The 25,083-nt window shown below is 42.8% G+C and overlaps 1 protein-coding gene and 1 long non-coding RNA gene across 2 annotated transcripts; one reads left to right on the plus strand and one right to left on the minus strand.

The window, feature by feature from the left end:
• The first annotated feature begins 2,392 nt into the window (after nt 1-2,392).
• LOC115102468 (uncharacterized) lies at nt 2,393-3,220 on the plus strand. The gene is made up of 3 exons (XR_003859456.2): nt 2,393-2,517; nt 2,602-2,666; nt 2,816-3,220. It is a non-coding gene; the product is annotated as an uncharacterized LOC115102468 (long non-coding RNA).
• Nucleotides 3,221-8,600: 5,380 nt separating this feature from the next.
• LOC115101684 (lysophosphatidic acid receptor 6-like) lies at nt 8,601-12,260 on the minus strand. Its single transcript, XM_029621150.2, has 2 exons — nt 12,136-12,260; nt 8,601-11,811 (listed from the first exon to the last, which is right to left on the minus strand). Exon 2 carries the CDS (start codon nt 11,721-11,723, stop codon nt 10,740-10,742), a length of 984 nt encoding a protein of 327 aa, XP_029477010.1. The 5' UTR covers nt 11,724-11,811; nt 12,136-12,260; the 3' UTR covers nt 8,601-10,739.
• Nucleotides 12,261-25,083: the final 12,823 nt, after the last annotated feature.

Genomic DNA, 25,083 nt, shown 5'->3' on the forward strand with positions numbered 1-25,083 from the left:
TCAGAAAGTATTCAGACCCCTTGACTTTTTCCACATTTTGTTACGTTACAGCCTTATCGTAAAATGGATTAAATCGTTTTTTTCTTATCAATCTACACACAATACCCCATTCAGACCCTTTACTCAGTATTTGTTGAAGCACTTTTGGCAGCGATTACAGCCTTGAGTCTTCTGGGCACACCTGCATTTGGGAGGTTTCTCCCATTCTTCTCTGCAGATCCTCTCAAACTCTGTCAGGTTAGATTGGGAGCGTCGCTACACAGCTATTTTTCGGGTCTCTCCAGAGATGTTAGATAGAGTTCCAGTCCGGGCTCTGGCTCTGGCTAGGCCACTCAAGGATATTGAGACTTGTCCCGAAGGTGAACCTTTGCACCAATCTGAGGTCCTGAGCGCTCTGGAGCAGGTTTTCATGAAGGATCTCTCTGTACTTTGCTCTGTTCATCTTTGCCTCGATCCAGACTAGTCTCCCAGTCCCTGCCGCTGAAAAACATCCCCACAGCATGATGCTGCCACCACCATGCTTCAACATAGGGATGGTAACAGATTTCCTCCAGATGTGACGCTTGGCATTCAGGCCAAAGAGTTCAATCTTAGTTTCATCAGACCGGAGAACCTTGTTTCTCATGGTCTGAGAGTCCTTTAGGTGCCTGTAGGCAAACTCCAAGCGGGCTGTAATGTGCCTTTTTCTGAGGAATAGCTTCCATCTGGCCACTCTACCATAAAGGCCTGATTGGTGGAGTGCTGCAGAGGTGGTTCTGGAAGGTTTTCCCATCTCCTCAGAGGAACTCTGGAGCTCTGTCAGAGTGACCGTCGGGTTTTTGGTTACCTCCCTGACCAAGGCCATTCTCCCCCAATTTCTCAGTTTGGCCAGGCGACCGGCTCTAGGGAGAGTCTTGGTGGTTCCAAACTTCTTACATTTAAGAATGATGTAGGCCACTGTGGTCTTGGGGACCTTCAATGCTGCAGACATTTTTTGGTACCCTTCCCCAGATCTGTGCCTTGACACAATCCTGTCTCGGAGCTCTACAGATGTTTCCTTTGACCTCAGGGCTTGGTTTTTGCTCTGACATGCACTGTCAACTGTGGGACCTTATATAGACAGCTGTGTGGTTTTCCAAATCATGCCTAATCAATTAAATTTACTACATATGGACTCCAATGAAGTTGTAGAAACATCTCATAGCAAAGGGTCTGAATACTTATGTAAATAAGGTATTTCTGTCGTTTTTTTTTATTCTGAAAACGTGTTTTGATTAGGAAAAAATTGTATGTAGTCCATTTTAAAATAAGTCTGTAATGTACCAAAATGTTGGATAATTCTAGGGGTCTGAATACTTTCCAAATACAGTGTACAAAACACAAGAAAACCACATTTTTGACTGACATTTTTTGAATGAACTTTAAAAAAAATATTATCCACCGTCAAATCTCGCTTAGGGCCTCTAAAAGGCTGGAGGCGGTGCCTGGCCCTGCCCTGCCCTAATGGTCATACATACATAATAGGACCTTTATTCTGCATTGTGAATTTTTGTATAATTTTATGATTTTTTTCTTACCTTTTTAATGGAAAAACTGTTTTAAAAAAATGGCTGTTTAACCTGGCACACCAAGAAAAAGTATGAGAAAATGTATTTTTCGTCAAAATTTGTATGTAGCCTCAATATAGGCCATAAATTAAGATGTTGTTTATGTGCATGATTTTAACTTTGACAATGCATCACAAACATCTCAACCAGCCAGTTGTTGCCCAATTAGCGTAAACAAATTTTGTACTGAAATTTGCATAGACTTTTTCAGTCATCTAAAAAATTATACATGCTTTTATATTATGTCTGCTTCATTAACTTACAATGGAAGTTAGGACTGATATCAAATATTAATAAAATATGATATGTGTAAAAATATGAATATTAGAATGCATGTAAATGAATGTTTTCAGTTTATATGCTTAAAGTACCAGTACAATTACATGTACTGAATGATATTATGAAACATATTGAAGATAACAGTCATACAGTGAATAATGATATGGATTTGAAAGGATTTTTGGATTTGCACACATTTAAAAAATCCCATAATATTTCTCCATTGTCCGTTATCTCTAGCTTTGACTTAATAGCATTCCGTTAATGGGCAACTCAACTGACTGGTAGAGGATGTTTTTCAACAGTTCCTAAAATTGTAAATCAACAACATATTAGTAATGTAATCATTCTGAAGTTATGTTTTCAAGGTCAACAACATTTTACAACATTCTCATTTCCCATTTTAAACACAATTAGTCAACTAAACGTGTGGTACTGTAAATGAGGTTTGGTTTTGCTCAAATGATTTAGATCCATGCTTATGTGTTCTATAATAAACCATTTCCATTCTGTGTTGTCATAGGGCTGCGTGGTTTGATAAGGGTCGGCCTGACATCCTCATCTCATAGTCTACCTACGCCACCACCTCCCGTGACTCAGGGAAAGGGACTTCCTGAAGAAAGTACATGAGACAGTGGAGAGAGGAGGAAAGGTGAGGACCACCACACAGGTTTCTTCTGTCCCTTTAGCTAATTCTGTCTCTCTAGAACTAATGGAGGAAATGTTGTGCTCTCAGGTTCTGATGCCAGTCTTTGCCCTGGGAAGAGCTCAGGAACTGTGCATTCTATTGGAAACATTCTGGTAAGGTTTTGATTCCGAGTTTAATTTGCCAGTTCAATTAGTATTGTGATCATAGTGTCCATTTGTTAAGATGCCATTAATTGTGTGTTGATTTGGCGTTAGGCAATTCAGAAAATGATTTCACAGTAACACTCTCCTCTCCTTCCAAGGGGAGCGGATGAACATGAAGGCCCCCCATCTACTTCTCCACAGGGCTCACAGAGAAAGCCAATCACCTCTACAAACTCTTCATCACCTGGACCGATCAGAAAAACCTTTGAACAGAGAAACACGTTTGAGTTCAAACGCATCAAGGCCTTTGATCGCTCCTACGCAGACAACCAAGGACCAATGGGGCAGAAACATCATATTTTTGTATGCTACTACTATAACATTACCTTACAGTTGCAAAAGTTGAATGTATGTTTAGGCATTGATATGCTTTAGATACAGACAATTCCAATAATTTGTCCATTATAGATACTATTCTTCTTACCCCAGTGAATATTCTACATAGTCACTGTAGACCCGTTATTATTAGGTTTATCCATTAAATTGTGTTGGAGCAGACAGTGTGCGACTTTCTAAATGAAATGATTGAAATATCACTACTGAAAAATGTGTGTTCCATGCTGGTCAGGAATGTTGCATGCTGGTCAGTCTCTACAGATTTTCAAGAAGTGCGCTGGCAACGAGAAGAATATTGTGAGTCCCATTTAAGATCTATACCATAAGCCTCCCGAGAGGCGCAGTGGTCTAAGGCACTGCATCGCAGGTGTTAGCTGTGCCACTAGAGATCCTGGTTCGAGTCCAGGCTCTGTTACAGCCGGCCACAACCGGGAGACCCATGTGGCGGCGCACAATTGGCCCAGTGTAGTCCGAGTTAGGGGAGGGTTTGGCCGGCAGGGATGTCCTTGTCCCATTGCGCTCTAGCGACTCCTGTGGCGGGCCGGGCGCATGCGCGCTGACACGGTCGACAGGTTACGGTGTTTCCTCCGACACATTGGTGTGGCTGGCTTCCCGGGTTAAGCGGGCATTGTGTTAAGAAGCAGTGCGGCTTGGTTAGGTCGCGTTTCGGAGGATGCATGGCTCTTGACCTTCGCCTCTCCGAGTCCGTACAGGAGTTGCAGCGATGAGCCAAGACTGTAACTACCAATTGGATACCACAAATTTGTGGAGAAAAATATAACTTTTTTTTTAAAATAAAAAGATCTATACCATAACTTCAATGAAATGGCGAGTCTAAAATAGCCACCGGGTCTAAATGAACTGTTTACGAGGTTATCATGAATTACAATCAATTAGTTTAATGTTTGATTTGTTACATTAAAGGTGCCTTATGCAGAAATAGCTCTGCCGTTTCCTGGTTGCAAAAATTCTAATAGTTTGTCTAATCTCAGTTTGTGACAAAATTAGCAAGTATAGTGTAGAGAATCATTGTACCATCTACACCGGTGTGAAATATATTTTTATTAATGTGTTTGAAGCTGGTGTACAAAACCGAAAGTAAAAGATGCAAATCCGAAACTTAAGAACAGGAAGCATAGACATAGCACACATTGAACAGATCTACCACTTCTTAGACTGGATTTCAATGAGAGTGACAGATCTTTCTAACTAACTGGCAAACACAAAAAGCCTATTTCGGGGGTAAAGACCCCCAGAAATTGGCCAATCACCCTCTACTGGCAAAAGTAAGAACTGCCAAAAAATGCACAGTGAAAGTAAAGAATCAATTTTCTGTCATGGAAAAAAATTTTTTATTTTTTTGCCATACTAAGACAAACATGACAAAGTGTGTAAATATGAACACATTAGTGCAGGATATGAAGAAATGTATTAAAATGCTGGAAGTGGATGCTGGAATTAAAATAATTACCACGCGAAGGAGAAAACGCCGTGCACATTAAGGAAATAGAAGCCTCTCTCTAGCAAGTTCCTGTTGTGTTCAGTGATTTTTTACATGTCGTTCAGCGTCCATGCAGACGCTAAGGGCATCATGCAGCTCTTCCGCATGGCAGAGCCTCGCAACATGCTGCTGGTGCACGGAGAGGCCAGCCAAGAAGATGGAGTTCTTCAAGTTCTTCAAGATCGAGTAGTTCAGGGAGTGACACCAAGATGTCCTTGTAACCCTAACTGTATCAAGAATGTCAGGGGGTTGGAGAAAAGGATATAGAATTGCAGTGTGTGCCACATGTTTGAGGAGCTCTGGGTAGTGTTTAGTAGTAGGGCACAGCGAAATGTTTTGCAACAGAAAACAACAGTCTTCTTATTAGACAAGTTCACATTTCGCAGTGGGGAGAAAAAGGTTTTCTCCCCACTGAACAGCCCTGGTATTATCCATTTATTTTGATCGGTGTTCATTGTTTGTGGATTTGTAAAAAGTTATTTAATACAGTCGATGCACTGAAATGAAACGTCCGAAAAAGAACACTTGGATTATAGTGATGTTTGTGAGATCAGACATAATAATGTAAAATATGTTTAGATAGGTGTAACCTAGAGCCACGTGTGTTGAATTTTAATCTGAGGGTATCCTGTTATTGACACACTTGTTGAATTATGCAAGAGAATGTGACAACTAATTAATGAGGCAGTCTAGACCGCACATGCGAGTGCAGGTAGTGTAGACAGAGCAAATGTTGTTTGGTGTTTGTAGCCATGTTCCTCTCCTTTATGTTAATTTATTCATATATGCAAAGGAACCAATGTATTTATTCAGATGAGACACAAATATCCTGATTTTTAACACACACACAAAAAATACCTGATTCAATAAGAAAAAGTATACATGAGTGCATTCTAAGACAAAAATAAGTGACATTTGAGAGTGAATTGAATACCTGAATTCCCACCCGAATCACTGAATTCCATTCATTATTTGTACTTACCAGTAAAATGTTTTATGTGCTAGAATTCAGTCGATATCTGATAGATGACAAAAATGTGAATAGTTTAGAGCAGGGGTGTCAAAGTCAAATGGACGGAGGGCCAAATAAAAAAATCAGCTACAAGACGAGGGCCGGACTGTTCGAATGTTCATTGAAAAATTTTTAAATGACGCATATAGTCTAGTGAACCTAATTGAACCTACTGAAAACCTAACAAATATATTACAATATGATCAGATAAATAAAGCAATATTTTCTTATGGCTCTGTCAGTAATCTTTAATTTTCAACAGACACAAAAGACAAATTTCCTTTATATAAATATCCCCATAACATGAACATTAAATGAAAGAAACCGGTATTCAAGGCACCATCAGTAGACTATATTTTCTATTTTAGCAAAAGTGGGCTAAATTTACTTCAAAGAAAAAACAATAATAGCAATTTTCTATCATCCACTCAACTGAAATATTTTTAAAATATAATTGGATTGAAATACAAAAATAAAGTGCAAAAATCTATTAATCAAAAACAACACTTTGTTTAAGGAGAAGTAACATGCAGTGAAAACAAATATTAAATTTTAACTTTTAAACTTGAACTGAGTAAAAACTCTAAATATGTGATTGCACAGTAATGTTCACTTGTTTGAGGTTGAGGGTGATACTTGGTGGTGTCCCATCTTTTCCACAAGTTCATCAATGTTCGGGTAAGGCTCTGAGCTGAAGAAATCCTCAGAATTGAGTGGAGGTGTTCAGCAGTAAGTCGACTTCTGTGTGATGTTTTGTTCAGGTTCATCAAAGAAAACAGTTGTTCACACAGGTATGTGCTGCCAAACATAGACAACGTTTGAGCAGCCTGGATGCGCAGCTGGGGCATTGTGCCGGGAGGAACGGGCGAACTCCGCAGCACCCACTGCCGCATATTTTGCCCTCAGTGCATCATTGCATTGAGGTCAATCAACTCCATTTGGAGGTTTGGTGGTGAGCTTTCCACGTCAACAGCAAATGGGTTACCGAGCAGTTCCAACCTGCTTTTTGTGCTTCAAAGTCAGCAAATCGGCGTCGAAAGTCAGCGGCAAGCATACCTATTTTATCAGCCAACTGTGTGCTCGGGAACGCACTGGTAGAGAGCTTCTCTTTCATGGTCTGGCAGCTGGGAAAGTGGCTCAAATTTTCTTTCCGCATCTGCGTCTCCCACAGAGTCAGTTTGGTTTTAAATGCCTTCACTGTACTGTACATATCAGAGATGACACGATCCCGACCCTGCAGCTGCAAGTTTATTGCATTCAGATGACTCGTAATGTCACACAGAAAAGCCATTTCACACAGAAACATTTCGTCTCGGAGTTGTGTTGTGTCTTTCCCTTTGCTGTCCAAGAACAGACAAATCTCCTCACGAAGCTCGAAACATCTTTGAAGCACCTTTCCCTGGCTTAGCCATCGCACCTCTGTGTGATAAGGCAAATCACCATGCTCCGTTTCTAACTCCGTCAGAAATGCCTTGAACTGGCGGTGATTCAAACCTTTGGCTCTGATAAAGTTAACTGTGCGCGTGATGATGCTCATTACATGCTCCATTTTCAAGGCTTTACCGCACAACGCTTCCTGGTGTATGATACAATGATAAGCTGTCAGCTCACCTGTCGCGTTTTCCTCTTGCATCTTTTCCCGTATCTTCGCCACCAGTCCGCTCCTGTGTCCACACATCGCAGGTGCTCCGTCGGTTGTCAAACCCACGAGTTTTTCCCAAGGCAGCTCCATCTCATTTACACATCTTGACACCTCTTCATACAAATCATGCCCCGTAGTTGTGCCATGCATAGGACGTAAAGCCAAAAACTCCTCTGTCACGCTTAGGTTGGAGTCCACTCCGCGGATGAAAATTGACAACTGGGCAATGTCAGAAATGTCGGTGCTCTCATCCACAGCCAAGGAATATGCAATAAAATCTTTTCCTTTTTCACAAGCTGCTCTTTTAGATTGATGGACAACTGGTCTACTCTCTCGGCAATGGTGTTTCTGCTCAGACTCACATTTAAAAAGAGTTGCCTTTTTCTGGGCAAACTTCGTCACAAACTTTAATCATGCAGTTTTTGATGAAATCCCCTCCGTAAATGGCCGGGCTGATTTAGCGATCTCTTCTGCCAAAATAAAACTGGCCTTGACAGCAGCCTGGCCTTGTGATTTGGCTTTTTGAACAGAGCCTGTCGAGATTTGAGGCCTCGTTTTAATTCCTCTGCCTTTTGTAGCCTTTGTTCCATGTCCATATTCTTGTTTTTGTCCGCGTGTTTCGTTTCATAATGTCGTCTCAGATTATACTCTTTCAGTACCGCCACACTTTCTCCACACAGAAGACACACAGGTTTTCCAGCTACCTTCGTGAACATATACTCCGACTCCCACCTTGTTTGAAACCCCGGTTCTCAGTATCCACCTTCCGTTTTGCCATTTTTGATGGGTATCTGAAAGTTAATTTTACTGTGATGCTGACGACTGCTGTGCCAATAAATATTGAAATGAAGCAGCCTACTGCTCGGTGCGTCACCTTTGCATTGTGGGAAATGTAGTATTGGTGCGTGTAAAAGATCTGCGGGCTGCCGGCTTGCTGCGGGCCGGTTCTAATAATAAATCAAGATCATCCCAGGGGCCGTAAAAAACCTTCTTGCGGGCCGGATGTGGCCCGCGGGCCTTGACTCTGACATATGTGGTTTAGAGTATCTTCATGCATTGTCCAAGAATGTTGCATTTATTACAATTGTTTTTAAAACCTTAACAATTTAGATGACCAGTTGCTAGTGTTTGTAATTCAGGGTGTTTTATTCTCTGCCTTTGGCCTTGCAAGTTTTTGTCCCATTATTGCCCTTGGTTCACTTCTCCCCCATTTGTTCCCCTGCTCTCCCTGGGTGTAGAGTCTTCGGCTGGTCTCTCCAGAGCAAGCTCTTAATGAGCTGGGCCTCAACGTGCACCAGCTCCGCTTCACTTGCCGAGTGCAGCCCCACGACGCGTACAGTGACCCCGACACCCTCATCAGGATCTACACACACCTCAATAGGTACAGTAAGACAAAGTTGACCATTTTTATTCTTATTTGGGTAAAGCTTGGGCATACAATGTACAAAGTTTGTTCTATGTCTTGAGCAAAGAAAAGTATACATGTATCACAAAAAAAAGTTACAGTAAGAGGACTAATATGAATGATTCATTCTCCCATTTCTCTCTGTATTGCCTCTGTTCTAGTCTACTGAAAGGTTACACCATCCAGCACCTCCCAGGCTCTTCAGCTGAAGAGCTATCAGGTAAGGAGGACGGGTGTTGGAAATGAGTGTTATTGTGCCAGACCACAGTGTCTGGGTACACTGTCCATACATGGCTTGAACCAGGGTCTGCATCGCAAACACGCGTGGCCGTCTGTTCGACAACGTACTAGCCAGTTGCACCACTGAAAAGTGATGTGATTGGAGGCAGTTCAAGCTTTGGAGTGTGCTTACGGTGCTAACTGAACCATGTTGCACTATACACATTATGGCGCAGCCCACAACCTTAAAGAGTCCTGGGGTTTCTATAACTTGAGTCACCGTCGCCATATCCTGTGACGCACTTCTTTGACCAAAAATATCTAGCTACAGCAGTACATGTAACGACCACAAGCCAGAACCTTTTCGAATCTAACCCTTTTTAGATAAACACTATGTAAATGTCAATGATATGATCAAAATACACTTTAGGTTAGTATGTTTCCTGATAGAGTAGATTTACTAATCACAAGTCAAACTACTCTATCACATTCTCAGAGTTTATTTCAATCCAAATTATGTTAACCTGGCTTTATTTGTAGGATGAAGATCTGGGGAGCTTTCTGTCTACTCTGCTGAAGAAAGGACTTCCATCGCGATTGTCTTCAATATGATCCCATTGTTCAGTGTAGCGTTCTGTAAAGGTTCGTATGTCTATTGTACAAAGCTTGAATACATACAGTTGAAGTCGGAAGTTTACATACACTTACGTTGGAGTCATTAAAACTCGTTGTTCAACCACTCCACAAATGTCTTGTTAACAAACTATAGTTTTGGCAAGTCGGTTAGGACATCTACTTTGTGCTTGACACAATAACTTTTTCCAAAAATTGTTTACAGACAGATTATTTCACTCATAACTGGAATTGTGATACAGTGAATTATAAGTGAGAAGTTTACATACAATAAGTTGACTGTGCGTTTAAACAGCTTGGAAAATTCCAGAAAATTATGTCATGGCTGAAGAAGCTTCTGATAGGCTAATTGACATAATTTGAGTCAATAAGAGGTGTACCTGTGGATGTATTTCAAGGCCTACCTTCAAAAAGGCCAGGCTACGGTTTGCAACTGCACATGGGGACAAAGATATATAACTGCTTGGCCGTAATGACCATCGTTATGTTTGGAGGAAAAAGGGGGAGGCTTGCAAGCCGAAGAACACCATCCCAACCGTGAAGCACACGGGTGGCAGCATCATGTTGTGGGGGTGCTTTACTGCAGGAGGGACTGGTGCACTTCACAAAATAGATGGCATCATGAAGTAGGAAAATTATGTGGATATATTTAAGCAACATCTCAAGACATCAGTCAGGAAGTTAAACGCTTGGTCGAAATTTAGTCTTCTAAATGGACAATGACCCCAAGCATACTTCCAAAGTTGTGGCAAAATGGCTTGAGGACAACAAAGTCAAGGTATTGGAGTGGCCATCACAAAGCACTGACCTCAATCCTATAGAAAACTTGTGGGCAGAACTGAAAAAGCGAGTGCGAGCAAGGAGGTCTACAAACCTGCCTCAGTTACACCAGCTCTGTCAAGAGGAATTAATTGAGTGCATGTAAACTTCTGACCCACTGGGAATGTGATGAAAGAAAATCTGAAATAAATCATTCTCTCTACTATTATTCTGACAGTTCACATTCTTAAAATAAAGTGGTGATCCTAACTGACCTAAGACAGGGAATTTTACTAGGATTAGATGTCATGAATTGTGAAAAACTGAGTTTAAATGTATTTGGCTAAGGTGTATGTAAACTTCCAACTTCAACTCTACATGTATGCAAAGGTTGGTGGTTTACGATGGCAAAAAATTGCTTCATCAATTGGCTTCAGAGTTTGTGAGTAGAATATAAAAAGCATACAATTACATTAGCTGATTGGATACAGTTGGAGCTAGTTTATCCAAACCATTCACTGTGCCACAGCAATGGTATAGAGCCCCCTATTCCTCCTGGCCCAAATCCATCTGAACCTGGCCATGGAGGGACTCCACTTACAGCGACTAGTGGTGAAGTAGTAGAGCAGGGGGTCCAGACAGCTGTTGAGGCTGACCAGAGCCAGAGTCACCTGCCGGGCATTGTAGATGGCATTGGCATAGGGACAGTGATGGATGGCCCCTTGACGGCGGAGCAGGTGCAGGAAGTGAACCACATGGTACGGCAGGAAGCAGAGCAGGGTGATAGCCAGGATGGTGTAGATGACCCTCAGGGCTCCGCGGGCCGTGTTGGTCCGGATGAGAGAGATGCGCCGTGCCACCAGAGGGTAACACACCAGGATAACCACAGAGGGCAGTAGCGAGCCGAAGACGAGACTGAATAAGCTGTACGGCGCCACACGCCTGTCCCACTCGTGCTTTGAAAAGTTCTCAAAGCAGCTACGGCGCTGGGGGCGACCTCCGCCAGGTTTGCTGTCCAGAGGTCCCACTCGGATGAAGGACAGAACAGCCACCCCTGCCACCACCCACACCGCCACACTCACCACTACAGTATAACACGAGTTCCGGAGCCTCAGATAGATGTGAGGATGGGCAACGGCCGTGTATCGATCCACACAGATACAGGTCATGAAGGCGATGCTGATGTAGATGTTGGCGAAGAACAGTGTTCCTGTAATGCGGCAAGCCATGTCTCCGAATACCCAGTCGTTTCTGTTGAGGAAGTAGTGGATCTTGAAGGGCAGGGTGCAGAGGATGGCGGTATCGGCTAGGGCCAGGTTGATCACGTACACGTTAGATGAGGTGCGGGGAGTGATCTTGAAGATGAACATGTAGAGGGCTCCCACGTTTCCTGGCAGGCCCAGTGCCATCACCAGACTGTAGACGGCTGGGAAGAGGTAGAACTGGTAGTCTGCTGGGGTACTGCAGTTGCCAGGGAAATCTCCAACAGATGTATTCATTGTTTCAGGTCGGATAATAAAAATGAGCTTGTAGGTGACAGAGCCAGTGGGAGAGTTTACTTCTGATTTCCTTTGCTGATTATGGAACCTATGGTGAAAGTGTTCACGGTCAGATATTATCACTGTTGATGTTTTACAGAAGATATTTCTCATCCTATCCTCTGCTTGCTTGACTTATCATGCCGTAGTTCACCAATACAATCATAGCTTCCATCGTAAAAAGTTGCTGTTTGAATTTCTTTATCTGATTTACATTTTAGTCATCGAATTGAAACTATCAAGATGTTTTTCAACTTATGAACACCGTGTGATGATGGCTGTATTCTGTGACTATAGGCTACAATTCTTAACTATGACTAAATCACGTAAACTGTGTTGGTAAAAGATAAAGTATGTTTAAAGAAAAAAGTACCTGCGTTTCTGAAGAACACTCGCTGGATCCACAAATCCACCAAAAAAAGTCAGCTAATTATTAAACATGAGCACTAAACAAATGCATTGTCTGTTTCCCCCCACACCTTCATATGAGCTTGGTGTCATGGGCATGGAAATTTCTTTGTGAGCTCTGTCGCGTGAGTGGGTGGTGCTCAGTGCTATATCAAACTACACAGGAAATCTTCAGTGCATGTACTGTGCTCCTCCGTGGGTGGGTTGTATCAGACACCAATCATCCTGTCATGTCGTGGCCTCGTTTTTATTTTAGTTGAAGGTGTTAGACCTCATTAATAACAGTACAGGACTAGCTGTCAACACAAGCAAGCCTTGCCCATGCCCTTGCCCTTGTCCTTGCCCTTGCCCTTGCCCTTGCCCATGCCCTTGTCCTTGCCCTTGCCCATGCCCTTGCCCTTGCCCTTGCCCTTGCCCTTGCCCATGCCCTTGCCCATGCCCTTGCCCATGCCCTTGCCCTTGCCCATGCCCTTGCCCTTGCCCGTGCCCTTGCCCTTGCCCTTGCCCATGCCCTTGCCCTTGCCCTTGCCCATGCCCTTGCCCTTGCCCATGCCCTTGCCCTTGCCCTTGCCCATGCCCTTGCCCTTGCCCATGCCCTTGCCCATGCCCTTGCCCTTGCCCATGCCCTTGCCCATGCCCTTGCCCTTGCCCATGCCCTTGCCCTTGCCCATGCCCTTGCCCATGCCCTTGCCCTTGCCCTTGCCACAAGGTCAGTTTAAGATTGACTTACTTTATAATTGACCTACTGTTTAATCTTCTACTTAACTTGCATGATAGTTTAATGGATCCTTGATACTTCCCTGGGGGTTGTGTCCTCACTAAATGATGCTAAGCTTGTCAAATTGGTGGCACTTGTCAGTGCATCTGATATGCTATTCTGGGTGTCTTGACTCTTCTTCAACACTGGAGGGCGCTTAACACAAGTCAAATGTCCTTTACTGCTGGTCATATCATTGTCTGCAGCACAGCAACAAGCCATACCGCTGACAGTAAAGCAAAATTCAAAAGCATAATTATTGAAAGGGATTTTGATCCATATATTTGCTGTGAGGGCTTTATGGCTTTGTCGATGTACTGATGCTTATATGTTATTCAAAATGTAATTTAAAATGTAATTTAATCCAAAATAGGATGTTTTGACGTTGACATTCAAATCATTATTTTGTTCATTATTTTTTAGTTATTCTCTAAAAAATAATGCTAAATTACACACAACAATTCAATACCATGTATATCATCATCATGGAATATCCAGCAATGCATATCTTTCATCCTCTTGGATGACTGGAATGTTACTGAAATCCATTATTGATTTGTACTGTAAGGGGTTGTTCAAAGAGAATAATCAGGTGCTGTTCATGTTGTGAACTATTCCTGAAAACCGTAGACAACTGGTTTGGACCTGGTTATAAGAACAGATGGGAACCCCCCCCCCATCACCACCAGGGAGAATCCAACACAGCCAGAGTCGGTTGGACACAGGCAGCAATCACCGGCCAGATGTACTGTAGTATTCTTGGCCAAGCACAGCATGATGGATGGCTGACACACACAGTCACACCCACAATGCACGGCTGATAAGTCACAGAATCAAGTTTGATGATGGCTGAAGCCAGGAAGTAGCTCTCTCTCTCATCCTACCCTCACTCTCCAGCCCCCCCTCCGCTGTGCTGTTGCCTAGCAACGCTGCTGCTGCTGTACTCACCAGTCGTTCACAACATCTAATCCCACCCTCCCCGAGAGGAGGGAAAGAGAAAGGGGGATACCTAGTCAGTTGTCCAACTGAATGTACTCCACTAAAAATGTGTCTTCCGCATTTAACCCAGCCCGTCTGAATCAGAGAGGTGCGAGGGGGCTGCCTTAATCGCCATCCACGTCTTCGGCGCCCGTGGGAAGAGCACTGCCTCTATCAGTGTTCGACACATTTTACCACAGCCACAAGACACGAGCGAGGGCTAAGAGATATTTTGTAGCTGCTCAACTCCATACACTGTAATTTCCCAAGCGGTGTATATGTCTAAAGTAGCCTATGTGAGGGTTTAGTAATTAACCCGTGTGAAAAGTGGGTTGAGAGCTGATAAGTAGTGCTTAATATGGAATCTCTGCATTCGGATGAGGGTCAGAAACCATACATATTTACTGATGGTGTGAGGAGACAAATTAAATAAAAATGAAAAGCTGAAATGTCTTGAATCAATATGTTAGGGCAATCCTAAATATGTTCAGGAGTAAAAATGTGCACTCACTCTGTGAGCGATAACAGTGTGTTAACATGATGTTTTATGTTTACGTCATCTCTGTACCCCACACATACAATTATCTGTACAGTCTGTACTACCCTACCCTCTGTACTACCCTCAGTCGAGCAGTGAATTTCAAACACAGATTCAACTACAAAGAACAGGGAGGTTTTCCAATGCCTCACAAAGACGAGAGGGGGAAAAACTGACATTGAGTATCCCTTTGAGAATGGTGAAGTTCTACTTTAGATGGTGTATCAATACACCCAGTCACTAGAAAGATACAGGTTGTTCTTCCTAACTCAGATGCCAGAGAGGAAGGAAACCACTCAGGAAATGGTACCATAAGGCCAATAATGACTTGAAAGCTGTGATAGGAGAAAACTGAATGACAGAGTGAAAAGAAAGACTCCTGTACAAAATAAAACATTTCCAAAATATGCATCCTGTTTGGAACAAGGCACTAAAGTAATACTGCAGAGTTTTTTTCAAGAAATTCACTTTTGTCCTGAATACAAAGTTTTATGTTTGGTGCAAATCCAATACAACACATTACTGAGTACCACTCTTCATATTTTCAGGCATAGTGATGGCTGCATCATGTTAAGGGTATGCTTGTAATAATTAAGTACGGGAGTTTTTCAGGATTAAAAAATTAACGGAATGGTCTTAGCACAAGATAACCTTGTTCAGTCTGCTTTCCACCAGACACTGGGAGATTAATTCACCTTTCAGAAGGACAATAACCTAAAACACAAGGCCAAATCTACCCAATGAGTTACTTACCAAGAAGACAGTGAATGTTCCTAAGTGACCCAGTTACAGTTTTGACTTAAATCGGCTTGAAAATCTATGGCAAGAACTGAAAATGGTTGTCTAGCAATGATCAACAACCAATTTGACAGAGCTTGAAGGATTTGAAAATAATAATAGGAAATGTTTCACAATCCAGGTGTGGAAATCTCTTAGAGACTTACCCAGAAAGAATCACAGCTGTAATCATTGCCATAGGTGCATCTACAAAGTATAAACTCAGGGGTATAAATACTTATGTAAATGAGATACTTCTGTATTTCATGTTCACAACATCAACAAAAAACTAGTTTTCACTGTAATTTGTGTGTATTGTGTGTAGATGGGTGAGAAATCAAATACATTTAATCCATTTAGAATTCAGGCTATAACACAACTAAATGTGGAATAAGTCAAGGGGTATGAATATTTGTATCTGCATATCACACTGTATCTGTAACGGCTGTCGTGGGTTGAAGAAGGTGAGGACCAATACGCAGCGTGGTAGGTGTCCATATTGTATTTAATACGAATACTGAACACTTGAACAAAAACAATAAAACGACAAAAAAACGAACAGTCCTGAACGGTGCAGCAAAACACAGAACAGAACAGAATCACTCTCAACTCAAAGGTGAAACCAGGCTACCTAAGTATGGTTCTCAATCAGGGACAACGATTGACAGCTGCCTCTGATTGAGAACCATACCAGGCCAAACACAGAAATCCCAAACTATAGAAAAAAGGACATAGACTGTTTATTTGGACATGAAGCTAAAAAAGTTTAATTTGGCTCTTTACTCCATAAGTATTTGGACAAATTCACTTATAGTGTATTCAATTTGTCAAAAGTTTAGTATTTGGTCCCACATTCATAGCACGCAATGACAACAAGCATGTGACCACAAACTTGTTGGATGCATTTGCAGTTTGTTTTGGTTGTGTTGCAGATTATGTTGTGCCCAATATAAATGAATGGTAAATAATGTATTGTGTCCTTTTAGAGTCACTTTATTGTAAATAAGAATACAATCAATTTTTTTCGGAACACTTAAATTCATGTGGATGCTACCATGATTACAGATAATCAGCAAAGAACAGTGTATAATGCTTACCTTCCCTGTTATTGCCAATGGCGAAAGGTTAGTGTGTTTTGAGGATATGATCTTTGTGCATCTGTTACTTTCAAATGCATTATTATTCACAATTCATTCATGAGCATCCATAGTCATGGTAGCATCCACATTAATGTAGAAGTATTCTTATTGACAATAAAAGTGACTGCAAAATGTGAATTTGTACAAATAGTTGACACCTTCAAATGTGGGGCCTAGATACATAGTGTTTTCATTTCTAAACGGTAAAAAATACCTTCAAATTAAAAGGGGACATTCTGTAGCAGAGAGTGTTTCTACAAAACCATATACAAAATTAATAATGCGACTAAATATTTAGGAAGAGGTCATCTTTTCATGGAGTTTGTGAAGGAATAAACCACATGAAAAAACAGCTTAGTAGTACGCAAATTAATTTGTTTATCAAATTCAGTTTCCTAGTTCTGAGGTTCTGCATAGACCTGCCCATATAGGACCTGCCTCTGTACAATAGCCAACTCTAAAGCTGATTGGTTGACAATACATTTTCATTTCCATTCACTTTAAGCAACAAGCGCCCGCACTGTTGATTCTGAAGGCCTGGGGGCAGATTTTAGACCCCTGGCAACACATGATGGCTGAATATGATTGGATAAAAGATCTAACATAAAGACCAGCCCTCCAAATCTCAACCTGGGGCTGGAAGCAGTGCAACCAAGAGGAAAGCTATGAAATGAAGAGTATAACTCTTACTCAGGGGAATAATTTAATACATATTTGTGGGAAAATATATTTAAAAAAAATTATATTCTGATGATGTTTAGGCCAGCAGAGAAGGCCTTGCTGGCCCTGACGGCCCACCACTGAGTCTTGCCCCCCTTGAAGTTCTTGAGGGAGCAGACAAGGAAGTGAGAGAAGGGAAGAAGTCCATTCGAGCAGCAGCAAAGGATAAACACATTGACTGAATAGCTAGGTTTCCATCCAATTGTCCGGATTTTCCTTGCAAGTATTCTAAAACCTGCATAAAGAAAATATGTGGATTTTCCCACCAGTGGTGTTACTCTTGTTGTTGCAGACAAAAATCAGTGTGTGATGACACAGTGAACACAAAATGTACTTTTTCGATTAAGTTTTCATGTACTGGATAAAAATCTAAAGATCAATGTGTTTCCATCGCATTTTCAACTCTACGGATAGTTTTGCCCCACACCATTGCTTTACAAAGCAAATGTACCTCCTCTGGTGTTGGTATGTGTGCAGTTTCTAACAGCTCGCAAATACCGTGCGGGTAGACTAGTCTACTTGATGAGATTATTATTGATAAGAGCAAGAATATTTTCATTTGTCAAACAGCAGTCAAGCATCTATCATCATGTCACTCACCAGAATAAGGCCCTTGATATTTATTGGAAAGGAGAATCAAGCTCATCACCGTGCACTTTCACCACCCTGTGAAATTCATCATCATTTATTTAATCTGTAGCCTAATAACTGCATAGTGTCATGAGTGTCGGGGGACCACACACCATTTCATCGCGTCACTCCAAGTTTACTTCGATAAGATGGTTATTTTATCAATATTTGCGCATAAAGGCATTTCCACCATAATTTCTCGTACATTCATTTTAAAGACACAAAAAGATTCCACCATGTCGAACTAACAAATGATCTGTAGGCATTTATAAAATTGTACAGAAACTTCCAGTGTCCATCATAGCTGTCATGATTTTTATTAATTTAGTGCATTTGGAAAGTATTCAGACCCCTTGACTTTTTTCGCATTTTGTTAAATTATAGCGTTAATTCTAAAATTGATTAAATCGTTTTTCCCCTCATCAATCTACACACAATAACGCATAATAACAAGGCAAAAACAGATTTTATAAATAAATCAAATTGAAGTATTCAGACCATTTACTCAGTACTTTGTTGAAGCACTTTTTGCACCGAATACAGCCACAAGTCTTCTTGGGTATGATGCTACAAGCTTGGCACACCTGTATTTAGGGAGTTTCTCACATTCTTCTATGCAGATCCTCTCAAGCTCTATCAGGTTGGATGGGGAGCATCGCTGCACAACTATTTTCAGGTCTCTCCAGAGATGTTCGATCAGGTTCAAGTCTGGGGTCTGCCTGGGCCACTCAAGGACATTCAGAGACTTGTCCCGAAGCCACTCCTGCATGGTCTTTGCTGTGTGCTTAGGGTCGTTGTCCTGTTGGAAAGTAAACCTTCTCCCCAGTCTGAGGTCCTGAGTGCTCTGGGGCAGGTTTTCTTGAAGGATCTCTCTGTACATTGCTTCGTTCATCTTTCCCTCGATCCTGACTAGTCTCCCAGTCCCTGTTACCGAAAAATATCCCACAGCATGATGCTGCACCACCATGCTTTACCGTAGGGATGGTGCCAGGTTTCCTCCAGACGTCACATCCCTGACCAAGGCATTTCTCCCCCGATTGCTCAGTTTGGCCGGGCGGTCAGCTCTAAGAAGAGTCTTGGTTGTTCTAAATTTCTTCAATTTAAGAATGTTGGAGGCCACTGTGTTCTTGGGGACCTTCAATGCTGCAGACGATGTTTTGGTACCCTTCCCCAAATCTGTGCCTAGACACAATCCTGTCTCAAAACTCTACGGCTTGTTTTTTTCTCTGACATGCACTGTGTCAACTGTGGGACCTTATATAGACAGGTGTGTGCCTTTCCACATCATGTCCAATCAATTGAATTTACCACATGTGGACTCCAATCAAGTTGTGGAAACCTCTCAAGGATGACCAATGGAAACAGGATACACCTGAGCTCAATTTCGAATCTCATAGCAAAGGGTCTGAATACTTATGTAAATAAGGTATTTCTATATATTTTTTTAATGACATTTGCAAAAATTCCTACAAACCTGTTTTTACTTTGTCATTATGGGGTATTGTGTGTAGATTGGTGAGTTATTTCTGTCTGTAACGTAACAAAAGGTTGAAAAAGTCAAGGGGTGTGAATACTTTCCGAATGCACTTTACAAATGACTGGATGGAAACATGGTTAATGACACTGAAGGGGTACATTGACATAAACGAAAATGAACATGTACCTGTGTGAATGAGAGCCTATGATAGACGTGGAGTCTGAGCTTGCTAAACATAGCAAGAATCTCACTGAGCATTTTCATGGGCGTAATAGCCTCAAATGCAGAGAACTTGCCTATGACGTGGCACATCAAAACAACATCCCTGTCCTAGACAGAAATAGAAGGGTAAGTGATATTGAACAGAGAGCTCTACAGAGTGCTTCATAGTAAACATGTAATTACTTTAATACACATATCCAGTACCAGTCCAAAATTTGGACACACATACACATTCAAGGGTTTTTCTTTATTTTTACTTTTTTCTACATTGTAGAATAATAGTGAAGACATCATAACTATGAAATAACACTTGGAATCATGTAGTAACCTAAAAAGTTTTTTTTTTTAAAGCAGCCAACAAGGGCTCAGTATATGTGGGAACTCTTTCAGGACTGTTTGGGAAAGCATTCCAGGTAAAGCTGGTTGAGAAAATGCAAAGCATGTGCAAAGCTGTCATCAAGGCAAAGGGTGGCTACTTTGAAGAATCTCAAATATAAAATATATTTTGATTTGTTTAACACTTTTTGGGTTACTACATGATTCCATATGTGTTGTTTCATAGTTTTGATGTCTTCACCATTCTTCTACAATGTAGAAAATAGTAAAAAATAAAGAAAAACCCTTGAATGTGAATGTGTGTCCAAATATTTTGAATGGTACTGTATATGTGTATATGTGTATTAAAGTAATTAAATGTTTACTATTTCATCCCATATTCCTAGCACACAATGATTACATATGTTTCTAAACACTTCTAAATTAATGTGGACGTTACCGTTATTACAAATAATACTGAATGAATCTTAAATATTGATGAGTGAGATAGTTACAGAGGCATAAATATCATAAACGGTTCACCCGATATGAATGAAAACACCCTCAAATTAAAGTTGACAGTCTGCAACTTTACCTCATAGTCATTTTATCATTTCAAATCCAAGGTGCTGGAGTACAACAACAAATTTGTCCCTGTCCCAATACTTTTGGAGCTCACTATATATCTGAATGTAGGCATACATTTAAAATGACAATATACCACACCCCCATACCATGAATTAAACTGTGACCTACCAGCACCACCAAGCACTTGTCACAGACACCACCAAGCACTTGTCACAGGACACCATCACCCACTTACCCCAAGGTGGCTCAACTTACCCTGCCCCGATGCTCAACTTACCCCATACCGGAGAACAATCTATGTTTTTAAAGCTGTTATGTTTACATGAATTCTGATTATTTCCAGGGATACACAACAACCCCCTCAAAAAAAATTGAAGATTACTAGAATTCCCTTGACGTAGTGATGCTGAATGTAAAAAATGGCTCAACGTACCCCACTCTCCCCAACTGTAGTCTCATGAAACATTTGATCTCAAATCCAAAATACTGGAGTATAGAGCCAAATTAATAGTTTTAGCCTCATTGTCCAAATACATACGCAGGGGAGTGTGTATGTGTTAGGATTGGGGGGGTGGAGACTAGCAGCTGAGTAAAGCCTGCAGCTCATCTTGCCCTACCTTTCCAAAAAAACTAAGTGCATCACATACATTCACCATCTGAGTCGGAATTATTGAAATAAACGTAATGTCTTGACAGTCAGAGACAATGGCTTTCAGAACTCTTATAGTGATTGCTTTGAGTCCACACAATGAAGCACTCACTCTCTCATGTTTGTTAACACTTTCCTGGGTAATCAGCTTAATGCTAATCTTCACTGCTTCACTCACTCATCCCAGAGCAGTTCCCTTGTATTATTGGCGAATGTTCATTTCATTTTTTTTATTGTCCTCTCTGAAAATGACTGGTACTTTTCAGTTATTCAAGGGACTATTCAAGCATGGAATTTGACAAGCCTACTTTGGAGAAAGCGTGCCAGCGTACTACTTCCTGGTCAAAGGAGACATGTGCATTTGAAATGTGCTGCTTTAGCTCAGAAATAGAGGGGAGGGTATAGAGATAAGGAAAGATTTGTTTACAGTATCATGGAAGATGCTCAGCAACTAACTATTAGTTCAGGTCTTAAGAATGTCCCAGAAATCATACATTCAATGCTATATATCTATATACTTTCACAAAGCCCAGTGTGTCCTTGTATTTCGTTGTTTTGCCCATCTCTGAGTACGATCATCAAATTTTGTGAAGAACTGTTACATTCCAGTGTCATAAAAATGGCATTCCAAGACCTTCCACTTGGGGTTTGATGTTCTGTATCCCTCTTCTTCAGAGCAGCTGGCAGTTTGATATGAACAGTACTTTCCTTTGTACCTGTACCAGCGGGTCTGACTATGACCCTGATTCATGTTAGCCAGCCGTGGCTTCATAAGGATACTCTACTCTTGTTGTCTTGGCTGAAGACTTCAATTATGATTACGACAGCACTCAGGCTGCTATTGACTTTGAAACAGTGCTTCCTCTACAGCACAAAGACCTTGTCGGAAGCAAAAGGGCTTTGCCTGCCTGGCTTTGACTGTCAGTCCGAGGCTCCTTAAGTAATTAGGCTTACCCAGGCTAACACGATTAACACACAATGGAGCCAAGGTCAAAACTTTGAATGACTCTTACTACTGAACATATTTAAGCCTGGTTGCTTTTACATACTTTTCTTAATGGATGTTGACAAGGCTCCTCAGCAGAGTTGTGATTAATGTCTGGATCCCTCCCTGGGTTTATATAATGTAAACTACTTTCTAGGTTAACATATATGGATGAATATGCATTTAAAGGGGCAGCAGGTGAAACAAAAACATAGTGTTCTTCCTGCCCCTGTTTCGGTAAAAAGCCTAGGGATGGGTCTGAAGAAATGTAACCACTCTCAAATTCAGAGACTTACCATGCATGATATCAAAATGATAGTTGAACCATGTTTTGAGGCTAAATATTGTTTGTTTAAGTTAACTTGGTTTGCAAACGGAGTAAAAGTAAAAGCTCATTAATGGGTACGACAGTGCATGAGGCGTTTAAGCTTTTTAAGTGTAAGCTTAACTTTCTGAACATTCGAGACGTGTAGTCCACTTGTCATTCCAATCTCCTTTGCATTAGCGTAGCCTCTTCTGTAGCCTGTCAACTATGTGTCTGTCTATCCCTGTTCTCTCCTCTCTGCACAGACCATACAAACGCTCCACACCGCGTGGCCGCAGCCACTCTAATCTGGTGGTCCCAGCGCGCACGACCCACGTGGAGTTCCAGGTCTCTGGTAGCCTCTGGAACTGCCGATCTGCGGCCAACAAGGCAGAGTTCATCTCAGCCTATGCCTCCCTCCAGTCCCTCGACTTCTTGGCACTGACGGAAACATGGATCACCACAGATAACACTGCTACTCCTACTGCTCTCTCTTCGTCCGCCCACGTGTTCTCGCACACCCCGAGAGCTTCTGGTCAGCGGGGTGGTGGCACCGGGATCCTCATCTCTCCCAAGTGGTCATTCTCTCTTTCTCCCCTTACCCATCTGTCTATCGCCTCCTTTGAATTCCATGCTGTCACAGTTACCAGCCCTTTCAAGCTTAACATCCTTATCATTTATCGCCCTCCAGGTTCCCTCGGAGAGTTCATCAATGAGCTTGATGCCTTGATAAGCTCCTTTCCTGAGGACGGCTCACCTCTCACAGTTCTGGGCGACTTTAACCTCCCCACGTCTACCTTTGACTCATTCCTCTCTGCCTCCTTCTTTCCACTCCTCTCCTCTTTTGACCTCACCCTCTCACCTTCCCCCTCTACTCACAAGGCAGGCAATACGCTCGACCTCATCTTTACTAGATGCTGTTCTTCCACTAACCTCACTGCAACTCCCCTCCAAGTCTCCGACCACTACCTTGTATCCTTTTCCCTCTTGCTCTCATCCAACACTTCCCACACTGCCCCTACTCGGATGGTATCGCGCCGTCCCAATCTTCGCTCTCTCTCCCCGCTACTCTCTCCTCTTCCATCCTATCATCTCTTCCCTCTGCTCAAACCTTCTCCAACCTATCTCCTGATTCTGCCTCCTCAACCCTCCTCTCCTCCCTTTCTGCATCCCTTGATTCTCTATGTCCCCTATCCTCCAGGCCGGCTCGGTCCTCCCCTCCTGCTCCGTGGCTCGACGACTCATTGCGAGCTCACAGAACAGGGCTCCGGGCAGCCGAGCGGAAATGGAGGAAAACTCGCCTCCCTGCGGACCTGGCATCCTTTCACTCCCTCCTCTCTACATTTTCCTCTTCTGTCTCTGCTGCTAAAGCCACTTTCTACCACTCTAAAGTCCAAGCATCTGCCTCTAACCCTAGGAAGCTCTTTGCCACCTTCTCCTCCCTCCTGAATCCTCCTCCCCCTCCCCCTCCTCCCTCTCTGCAGATGACTTCGTCAACCATTTTGAAAAGAAGGTCGACGACATCCGATCCTCGTTTGCTAAGTCAAACGACACCGCTGGTTCTGCTCACACTGCCCTACCCTGTGCTCTGACCTCTTTCTCCCTCTCTCTCCAGATGAAATCTCGCGTCTTGTGACGGCCGGCCGCCCAACAACCTGCCCGCTTGACCCTATTCCCTCCTCTCTTCTCCAGACCATTTCCGGAGACCTTCTCCCTTACCTCACCTCGCTCATCAACTCATCCCTGACCGCTGGCTACGTCCCTTCTGTCTTCAAGAGAGCGAGAGTTGCACCCCTTCTGAAAAAACCTACACTCGATCCCTCCGATGTCAACAACTACAGACCAGTATCCCTTCTTTCTTTTCTCTCCAAAACTCTTGAACGTGCCGTCCTTGGCCAGCTCTCCCGCTATCTCTCTCAGAATGACCTTCTTGATCCAAATCAGTCAGGTTTCAAGACTAGTCATTCAACTGAGACTGCTCTTCTCTGTATCACGGAGGCCCTCTGCACTGCTAAAGCTAACTCTCTCTCCTCTGCTCTCATCCTTCTAGACCTATCGGCTGCCTTCGATACTGTGAACCATCAGATCCTCCTCTCCACCCTCTCCGAGTTGGGCATCTCCGGCGCGGCCCACGCTTGGATTGCGTCCTACCTGACAGGTCGCTCCTACCAGGTGGCGTGGCGAGAATCTGTCTCCTCACCACGCGCTCTCACCACTGGCGTCCCCAGGGCTCTGTTCTAGGCCCTCTCCTATTCTCGCTATACACCAAGTCACTTGGCTCTGTCATAACCTCACATGGTCTCTCCTATCATTGCTATGCAGACGACACACAATTAAGCTTCTCCTTTCCCCCTTCTGATGACCAGGTGGCGAATCGCATCTCTGCATGTCTGGCAGACATATCAGTGTGGATGACGGATCACCACCTCAAGCTGAACCTCGGCAAGACGGAGCTGCTCTTCCTCCCGGGGAAGGACTGCCCGTTCCATGATCTCGCCATCACGGTTGACAACTCCATTGTGTCCTCCTCCCAGAGCGCTAAGAACCTTGGCGTGATCCTGGACAACACCCTGTCGTTCTCAACTAACATCAAGGCGGTGGCCCGTTCTTGTAGGTTCATGCTCTACAACATCCGCAGAGTACGACCCTGCCTCACACAGGAAGCAGCGCAGGTCCTAATCCAGGCACTTGTCATCACCCGTCTGGATTACTGCAACTCGCTGTTGGCTGGGCTCCCTGCCTGTGCCATTAAACCCCTACAACTCATCCAGAACGCCGCAGCCCGTCTGGTGTTCAACCTTCCCAAGTTCTCTCACGTCACCCCGCTCCTCCGC

Source organism: Oncorhynchus nerka, linkage group LG20 (genome assembly GCF_034236695.1).
Source record: "Oncorhynchus nerka isolate Pitt River linkage group LG20, Oner_Uvic_2.0, whole genome shotgun sequence".
NCBI lineage: Eukaryota > Metazoa > Chordata > Actinopteri > Salmoniformes > Salmonidae > Oncorhynchus > Oncorhynchus nerka.